The 9922-nt window shown below is 40.1% G+C and overlaps 1 protein-coding gene across 3 annotated transcripts; it reads left to right on the top strand.

Moving 5' to 3' along the window:
- Positions 1–1181: 1181 nt before the first annotated feature.
- LOC130140032 (uncharacterized) lies at positions 1182–9232 on the top strand. Of its 3 annotated transcripts, none has more exons than XM_056318265.1 (4): positions 1182–1466; positions 2354–2504; positions 2821–2914; positions 3542–4009. In XM_056318265.1, the coding sequence occupies exons 1-4, from the start codon at positions 1381–1383 to the stop codon at positions 3796–3798; spliced, it is 588 nt and encodes a 195-aa protein (XP_056174240.1). In that variant the 5' UTR covers positions 1182–1380; the 3' UTR covers positions 3799–4009. The 3 variants fall into 3 exon arrangements, with proteins under 3 accessions (XP_056174240.1, XP_056174239.1, XP_056174238.1); XM_056318264.1 differs by lacking the exons at positions 2354–2504; positions 2821–2914; positions 3542–4009 and adding exons at positions 7695–7839; positions 8161–8254; positions 8792–9232 and having other exon boundaries at positions 1227–1466; XM_056318263.1 differs by lacking the exons at positions 1182–1466; positions 2354–2504; positions 2821–2914; positions 3542–4009 and adding exons at positions 6346–6743; positions 7695–7839; positions 8161–8254; positions 8792–9232.
- The last annotated feature ends 690 nt before the right edge of the window (positions 9233–9922 follow it).

Below are 9922 nucleotides of genomic sequence, written 5' to 3'. Positions count from 1 at the left end.
ATTTTTTTTATAAAAAAAAATTAAAAACCGGCAAAGGATCAGTGACCAGCCAACGAGGCTAAATCTGGCTGCCGGAGAACTAGATCTGGCAAGGGAAGCCTTGCCTATGTTGCGCCCCAAGCGATACGGCCTAAGGTCGTAGGACCCCAAGCGGCGGTCGCGTGGGTCATGCTAACCAGGCGATGGCTACTTAGGTTTGAGCAATCTAGGCGAGCATTGCCTGGGTCGCGCAATCCCTTGCCTAGGGTCAAGTAACCATTGGCAACCGTCAGCCGATCTTGCGCAACTCTCGATGGAGCTTCACCTACGTAAAGAAGATGAACGGTGCTTACGAGGGCAAAATCAGAAAACGAAAAAATTGATGATGGCAGTTTTGAAAGAAAAAAAATTTACTAACCCTAAAGTGAGCTTTTCGAAAATGCTGGAAGCCCAATTTTGGTGAGCACTTGCCTTGGGCTTTCAACTTTCATAAGGCAAGCATTTGGCCTAAGGGTAGGGCAAAAAATTTGTCAAGCACTCGTAATTTTTCGTCAAGGGGCTTCACGCCCTTTGGAAAAGTGATTCCCAAATGGTCGGAGCCTATTTCCTTCATATTATTAAGTTTTTGTTCAAGTAATTTTTTTATGTTTGAGCTATTTCAATAAGTTTTCATTGTGGTAAGTAACTTCTATTTATCAATTTCCCCATCTTCGATCTTTTTTTTTTCTTTTAATATAAAGCCGAGTTTCAAAGTTTCAGTTAAGAGAGAGAGATATTAAATTGAAGGAATAATGACACAAATAGTTTTTGAACTTTGGCACAATATGTAATATGGTTTCTGAATTTTTAATTTATTTTATGTAGTCCTTCAACTTTTCCCTAATATTCAATATGGTCCCTGAACTTTTAATTTATTTAATGTGGTCCCTGACTTTTGATATATGTTCAAAATAGTCCCCGAATTTAAATTAATAAAAAGACTATATTTAATATTTTCATGTAATTTATAAATTAAATTAAATATATATCAAAAATTCAAAAATAATAATAAATAAATTAAAATTTTAGAGATGATATTATACATTGAACATAAATAAAATTCAGAACCTGTTTCTGTTGTTTTCCGAAGCAGAATCTCTGAATCAGTCACGGTCAAAGTGGAGTGGAACTCAGTTATATTCTCCACTACAGTGAAGTGGGACAGGTGGTCATCACCTTCCCCAACAACCTATCAGAAATGATTCCATCCATCAACCTCCCAAAAATTTACTTCATCTCCTCCTGACATCTCCCTTCCTTCACCATCTTCTCCTTCAGGAAGCATCGATAATAACAATCTTCCAGTCCGGCCATTGCAAGCCTCCTCCTTGCTCTGCTTCTGGCTGTGCCAGCCCAGGGAAGATGGCGGCGGCGACTTTGGGCTCTTCCTTTCTGGGTCTGCTTCCCTCCGAGCTCGAGATCGAGAAGGCCATTCGTGCTCTCCTCGAGTCTGTGATTTTCTCTCTCTCTCTCTCTCTCTCTCTCTCCTCCTGATATGATTTTTCTTTTTTACTTGCGACTTAGGAAGAATTAAGATTGCATTGGGATTGAAGTAAGACTGCTTCTCTGTTGCTGAAGAACTTTGGCTTGTGCGTGATGAACCACATTGATTTGTTCTGCTAAAGGTTGCATCCAAGATTGTTTTTTCAGTGATGTCCCATGCTTTGACAGAGTTATAGGATGGATGATAAAGGAAAGTCGTGCTAAAAGAGAAATACACTCGCTGAAGGTGTATCGAATTCTTTGCAATTTAGCCTCCTACGAGTTTGATGAGTCAACAACTAATCCATAACGGCTACCTCTTTTGATAAGTTGGTCACACTGCGTCGAATTAGGCAAATGGGCGTCGATTCTTGTAGCTGATGCATCATAGAGGAACAAAGGGGCAAATTCGATGAAATTTGACTACACCCTTTTAGCATGGAGCCCTGCCTGATGGTGTTGCCCAGCGAAAGCATGATCCGGTCATGTTTGGAATGAGGCCGAGGGACGAAATAACTAATTCCCAAATCATATGAAAGAAAGCATTTGATGAACTGATATGTTGAACCGTCCACTTTCCATTTCTTTCTCTTCTCCCTTCTGCTAAATATGGTAAAGTATACTATCAGGCTTCGAGCTTCTTTTTTGTGAATTGCCGGTCTGTGTTTTGGTTCCTACAACATCAACAACAAGTCAAGCCTTATCCCACTAATAGTCTCGTTTGCAAATAACAATTAAAGAAGCACGTTCTCATATCCAAAAGCTGGTGTTCCATTTGCTATATTTTGCTATGATATATCTCCCACAAATGTTCATACATGATTTCTTTCTGATTAGTTTTCGGTTGAACCAGCCTGTGGCAGTGCGCTTCTTCATCTGGCTCGGATCAAAACTGGATGCAGCTTTTTGGATGTAGGGATCCGAGTGCGAGCATACTGTTGTCTAGTGGATGGGGGAGAGTTCGGCATGCCCTTCATCTGCTGCAAACGGAGCCAGCTATTAAGGTGCCATATTCTCGAATTGATGTGTTGTGCGTTCCTCTAGTCAAATTGGTTTCTTTTCCGGGCTGGATCATGGTTTAGTTCTGGATAAATAATGAGACTAAAACCTGAGCTAACCAAGAAGAAGCAAATTAGATTTACCAATTTGATTACATTTTCATGGAAATTAGCACATTCACACTATAGTATGTATTAGAATTGTGAAAGACATCCTGATTCGTACTATGGCTCAAGCTGAAGCTTGATCTTTTCTTCTTTACCATCCTTTGTCGTAACAAATCCTTAACTGAGTTTTAACGGGAGGTTTATCTGTTTGTAGAGATTGGTTATATCGGTAGTCTTGGATAAAGCTTTCTGGAGCGCCATTATGAATAATCAGTCGGTCCAGCAGTTCCAGGAGTTGCTTCTCTCAGGTTCGTATGTGCTTAACCAAAACAAGATTATTGCTTCACTGGACTCAACTTAGCATATTGCTTGTATCTTTTGACACCTTGTCCTCACCGAAAATGTTGTTTACCATAGCAAAACGGTGGTATTCAGAGCAGAAGAAAAAGTTACTTCATTGCATTCTCGAGATGCTTAGTCGTGTGGGAGATAAACGAGTCTTGCAAGTTCCTCTTTATTGGTAAGTGGCACGACACAGTGGCCAGTTAAGACTGCTGTCCAAATGGGTGCAAAAGGTGAGTAATTAAGGATGCATATCAGTTTGATCTTAAGATAAATATGATCGAGGGAGGGCATAAGGGTCTTACGACCTTTTGATCAGATTAAAGTGGAATAGGATCAGATAACGAGTTAAAGTTCATCTTCTGCTCGTGTTTGTCCAAAGAAGTATCGTAGTTGTTATATCAAGCGCGACCAAGATTGAGAAGTTAAAAGTAGCGAATCGAAACTGCTTTTATAGGAGTCAAATCTGCATGAATGTTTTGGAGCATATCTTGATTTTCTTAATCACGAACAGTAGCGTATTTTGATTGTCTGCAACCTTTTCTTGGTGGGAAATAAAAAAATTCTCAAAACTGTTACCGTATGTTTTGCAGATAAAACAGAAAGCCCTCAGATTTGTGAGGAAGTAAACTGGGGTACGAACGATCTGTGGTGGCTCTTGGACATCTTGAAGGACAAAATCATGGACCTCGTTGAAAAATTCAAGCTGCTTTTGATCGAGACATTGCAACCTTCCCAGCCACACAAGAAAGAAGCTACGGCCGAGTTAGAGGAAAAAGTTGGATCATCCTTGCTACTTTCGGTGCTAATCATCTTGATCGTAGTGTTGGCACGAGTACGCATTGCTTAATGATCAATCTGCGTATCGATTCTACGCAGATTCGTGACATGGTGCGCTTCGAGATGTGATAAAGGTGTATCGAGTTTGCTGTTGAACCTGAGTTCCCCTTAGTACTTGCATATGAATTCGTGTGAACAGCTTGCGAGAGGTAAAAATGTTGCTGCTGCGCTTAATTTCAGTTTTCCAGAGAATTTCGCAATGGAACCTTTCTCATTAGAAACCTCGCCACAGATGAAGCGCGAGTCAAGAAGTTACCGACAGCAAGAGATATTTACAGAAAATTGAGCAGCAACATTTGCGGGGCTCTAGCAATAATAGTCCACTGTTTTTTTTCAAAAGGTTTATAACTGAATTGACATTCTTACAACGAATTTAACTTTGTTGGATAGTGGGGGGCCAAGTTTGGCTCCCTCAAGAGAAAAAAAAGAGTTGGGGGAGGATATGATCGCAGATGCGCCTGGGCACCATTGTAATGGCGAGGCCGTGATTAAGATGGATGGAGGGAGGTGGCTGAGCGGGGAAAGAAGATGTAGAGGCGATCGGCGCTTGGGTCACGCGACCCCTTGCCTAGGGTCGAGCAACCATCGGCGACCGTCAGCCGATCTCGCGCAACTCTCGACAAAGCTTCACCTAGGTAGAGAAGATGGACAGTGCTTATAAGGGCAAAATCCGAAAACAAAAAAAAATTGTCTAGTGTAGTTTTGAAAGAACAAAAATTACTACCCAAAATGAGTTTTCCGAAAATTCTGAAAGCCCAAGACATGTGGGGACCTACCTCAGGGCTTTTGGCTTTCACAAGTTGGCCCAAGGGTTGGGCAAAAGAATCGCCAAACATCCCTAATTTACCACAAGGGGGCTTTAAGTCCCTTGGGAAAGTGGGTTCCCAAACGGAGCCTAGCTCTTTCGCGTTATGAACTTTTTATTCAAGTAAACTCTTGATATATCAGCTATTTCAATAAGTTTTCATTGCGGTAAGTTACTTCTATTTATCAATTTCCCCATCTTCCATATGTTTTTCTTTTTTAATCTAAGGGTGCATTTGTTTCACAGAAAATGTAACGTTTTAGGAAAATGTTTTTCGGAAAATCATTTTCCAAGAAAAAAGTTAGTTTTCCTTTGTTTTGTGATATATGATCGAAAACATTTTCTGGTGTTTGGATCTCATTTGGAAAATGATTTCAATCCCATGATTTTATCTCGGGCAAAAAAAATTTCGAATTTTTAATTATTTTATTTTTAAAAATAAAATAAAGAAAATAATAAAATATTTAAAAAGTAAAAGGAAGCAATTCCGAAAAGTGTTTTCATCTTTTTAGATTAGAGAATTCACTTTCCTAATTTTATACATGAATATTTTTCTTGATTGGAAATTTTTTTTCGATTAACTGATCATTTTTGGTAAAAATTTGAAAGATGGATTTTCAAGAAAATACTTTCCTTGAAACAAACGCATCCTAGAGGTGAGTTTCAAAGTTACAGTTAAGAAAGAGAGATATTAAGCAGAGAATCTCTGAATCAGTCACGGTTAAAGTGGAGTGGAACTCTGGAAGTGAAGGGCGCGTTTGGTAACGTTTCTATTTCTCTATTTTTCTGTTCTTTTGTTCCCCAGAATTGAAAACGAACAGAAATCTGTTTGTGTACGTCAATTAATTTTCTATTCCCCGGTATAGAAAAGTGGCCAAGGAATAGATTTGAAATAGAAATAAAAAGTAAAAAAAAAATCTACTTTTCTGTTCTCAGGAACAAAAAGAGAAATAATGTCAATTTAGAAAAACAATTTCATACACCATTAAATCCCAAAACCCGAAACCCCCAACCCCTAAATCCCAAAACCCAACCATAAAACCCCAAACCCAAAAATCGAAACCCTAAATCCTAAAGCTCTAAACCTTAAAACCCAAACTCTAAAACTCGAAACCCTAAACCTAATACTTGAAACCCCAAAATCCAAACCCTAAAACCCAAAAACCTAAACCCGAAACCCGAAACCCAAAACCTCAAAACCCCAAAGCCCTAAAACTCTACCCCAAAACCAAAAATCAAAACTCTAATGCCCGAAACCCCAAAATCCAAACCCAAACCCCAAACCTCAAACCTTAAACACAACCCTAAAAACCTAAACCATAAATTTTAAACCCTAAACCCCAATTTCCTCCATCATCACTAGGCATTTGCTTTATCTATATGGAGTAATTTTCTTTATGATTATATTAAGATTAACCAATTCTATATCATAATATATTTTGATTCTATTTCTAGTCTAGTTTTATCCAAATATGAATTGTTAAATTTTCACTGACATTTTTATAATTAAATGAAAAAAATTGGGAATAGAAATTTTTAGGATTGTACCAAATGTATTTCTGTTCTTTTCCTATTTCGGATATAAAAATTTTGTGCAGTTACCAGATGTAATTCTTTTATTTAGAAATTCATCTATGAAATAGAAATAAAAAAAATTACTTCTAAACAGAAATTATTTTTGGGGACAAAAAGGTATACCGTAGGCACCCGAAGTGACTGATATTCTCTTCTCCACTACAGTGAAGCGGACAGGTCATCATCACCTTCCCCAGCAAGGTATCCAAACATCATTCCATCCATCAACCCACCAAAAACTTCCTTCATTTCGACACACCCTTGTCATCAATCTCTCTCTATCCATCTCTATCTCCCGATTTTCTCCAAAAAATGGGAGGAGGGGCGGTGCATCCTCCCCCATTGAAGGCCCCTTCTCCTCCTGACATCTTCCTTCCCTCACCATCATCTTCTCCTTCGGGAAGCATCCACGAAAACAACCTTCCAGTTTCAGCCAGTCATGGCAAGCCTCCTCCTTGCTCTGCTTCTGGCTGTGCCAGCCCGGGGAAGATGGCGGCGGCGACTTTGGGCTCTGCCCTTCTGGGTCTGCTTCCCTCCGAGCTCGAGATCGAGAAGGCCATTCGTGCTCTCCTCGAGTCTGTGAATTTCTCTGTCTCCTACGTCTCTCTCTTCCTTTCCTTATATGATGTTTCTTTTTTGGCTCGGAAATCGTAAAGATGTTAGGAAGAATTAAGATTGCATCGGGATTGAAGTTAGACTGCTTCTCTGTTGCTGAAGAACTTTGGCCTGTGCGTGATGAAACACGTTGATTTGTTCTGCTAAAGGTTATGTCCAAGACTGTTTTGTCAGTGATGTCCGGGGCTTTGACAGAGTTACAGCATGGATGAAAAAGGAAAGTCGCACTAAAAGAGAAATACACTCGCTAAAGGTGTATCGAATTCTTTGCAATTTAGCCTCCTACAAGTTTTATGAGTCAACAACTAATCCATAACGGCTACCTCTTTTGATAAGTTGGTCACACTGCGTCGAATTGGGCAAATGGGCGTCGCTCATCGTTTTTCTGTTTAATACAACATTAGATATGCGTCATGATTCTTGTAGCCAATCCATCATAGAGGAACAATGGGGCAAATTCGATGAAATTTGACTACACCCTTTTAGCATGGAGCTCTACCTGAAGGTCTTGCCAAGCAAAAACATCATCCGGACATGTTTGGCTGTGGGACAGACTAACTAATTCCCAAAACATATGAAAGAAAGCATTTGATGAACTGAAATGTCGAACCGTCCACTTTCCATTTCTTTCTCTTCTCCCTTCAGCTAAATATGGTAAAATATACTATCAGGCTTCGACCTTCTTTTTTGTGAATTGCCAGTCTGTGTTTTGGTCAGTGATGTTTTGTTTCCTATAACAACAACAACATATCAAGCCTTATCCCACTAATAGTCTCGTTTGTCAAATAAAAATTAAAGAAGCACGTTCCCATATCCAAAAGCTGATGTTCAATTTGCTATATTTTGCTATGATATATCTCCTATACATGTTCATACAGGATTTCTCGCTGACTAGTTTTCGTTTGAACCAGCCTCTGGCAGAGCGCTTCTTCATCTGGCTCGGAGCAATATTGGATGCGGCTTTTGGGATGTAGGGATTCGAGCATATTGACGTCTAGTGGATGGGCGAGAGTTCGGCATGCCCTTCATCTGCTGCAAACAGAGCCAGCTATTAAGGTGCCATATTCTTGAGTGGATGGATTGTGCGATCCTCTAGTAAATTGGTTTCTTTCGCAGGCCGGATCATGGTTTAGTTTTGGATAAATAATGAGACTAAAATCTGAGCTAACCAAGAACAAGCAAATTAGATTTACCAATTTGATTACATTTTTGTGGAAATTAGCAATTCACACTATAGAATGTATTAGAATTGTTAAATACACCGTGATTCGAACTATAGCTCAAGCTGAAGCTTGATCCTTTCTTCTTTATCATCCTTTGTCGTTATGCTAGAATAAATCCTTAACCGAGTTTTAAGGGAGGTTTTTCTGTTTGTAGAAATTGGTTATATCGGTAGTCTTGGATAAAGCTTTCTGGAGCGCCATTATGAATAATCAGTCGGTCCAGCAGTTCCAGGAGAAGCTCCTCTCAGGTTCGTTTGGACTTAACCAAAACAAGATTATTGCTTCACTGGACTCAACTTAGCATATTGCTTGTATCTCTTGACACCTTGTCCTCATCGAAAATGTTGTTTACCATAGCAACACGGTGGTATTCAGAACAGAAGAAAAAGTTAATTCATTGCATTCTCGAGATGCTTAGTAGTGTGGGAGATAAACGAGTCTTGTAAGTTCCTCTTGTTTGGTAAGTGGCACGACACAGTGGCCAGTTAAGACTGCTGTCCAAATGGGTGCAAAAGGTGGGTAATTAGGGATACATATCAGTTTGATCTTTAGATAAATATGATCTAGGGAGGGCATAAGGGTCTTACGACCATTTGATCAGATTAAAGTGGAATAAGATCGGATAACGAGTTTAAGTTCATCTTCTGATTGTCTGTCCAAAGTAGGGGTGTCGGAATCGAACAAACTGAACCGAATCGAAAAACTACACCAACACTAGCATATTTTGTTGCAGCCTTTTCTTGGCACGTAAAAAAGTTCTCAAACTGTAACTGTATGTTTTGCAGATGAAACAGAAAGTTCTCAGATTTGTGAGGAAGTAAACTGGGGTACGAACGATCTGCAGTGGCTCTTGGACATCTTGAAGGACAAAATCATGGAACTCATCGAAAAATTCAAGCTTCTTTTGATCAAGACATTGCAACTTTCCCAGCCGCCCACGCCAGAAGCTACAGCCGAGTTGGAGGAAAACGTTAGATCGTCCTTGCTACTCTCGGTCCTAATCATCTTGATCGTAGTGTTGGCAAGAGTACGCATTGCTTAATGATCGATCTGTGTATAAATTCTACACAGATCCATGACATGGTGCGCTTCGAGATGTGATAAAGGCGTACCAAGTTTGCTGTTGAACCTGAGTTCCCCTCAGTACTTGTATATGAATTCGTGTGAACAGCTTGCGAGAGGTAAATGTGTTGCTGCTGCGCTTAATTTGAGTGATCCTTTCTCATTAGACACCTCGCCACAGATGAAGCGCGGAGTCAAGAAGCTACCAACAGCCTAGAGATATTTACAGAAACTTGAGCAGCGACATTTGCGGCGCACTAGCAATAGTAGTCCACTGGTTTTTGTTGAAGAGGCATGCTGTCTACCCGCTTTCGAACAATCTCATAGTAGCCTATCTTAGCAAACAGCAATTCGTGATTACGTGATCTTGTACATTCCCATCGATCTGTTGGGAACCCTACGCAGTGTTTTAAGTCAATGCTGATGGTCAAGTCAGCGAGCATTTTCGCTCCTGCTAAACACGTTAGACCATGTTCCGCATGCGCAGACAGAAATAATGACCCAGTGATGCCGATTAACTGCGTTAAGTACAAGGCAAAACAAGGGAGCTCGAAACAAGATAATTTCTTAAAGTTCACCTCGGCGATCACAATAGAACATGGACTGAACATCGCCAATGGAAGAATCCAATAGCCAGCGAGGGAGAGATAAACTCCGTTTTACTATCAGCATCGAAGCATTTTGAATTCCCAATGCTGCTGCTGCTGGTGATTGCCGGGTATTCGTTTGATAGCAATGTGTACCACGCTAGACGAATGCAAATATAATCATTTGCCATTTCACCCTGTTAGAAACAACTCCAGCATCTACCCCTGAATGAGTACCGAACGCTTCCAAAAGATTGATGGGCAAAC

Source organism: Syzygium oleosum, unplaced genomic scaffold (assembly GCF_021117445.2).
Source record: "Syzygium oleosum isolate NSW1041296 unplaced genomic scaffold, Sole_v2.1 Sole_v2.15, whole genome shotgun sequence".
NCBI classification, from domain to species: domain Eukaryota; kingdom Viridiplantae; phylum Streptophyta; class Magnoliopsida; order Myrtales; family Myrtaceae; genus Syzygium; species Syzygium oleosum.
This window is presented reverse-complemented; position numbering and strand designations above follow the sequence as displayed.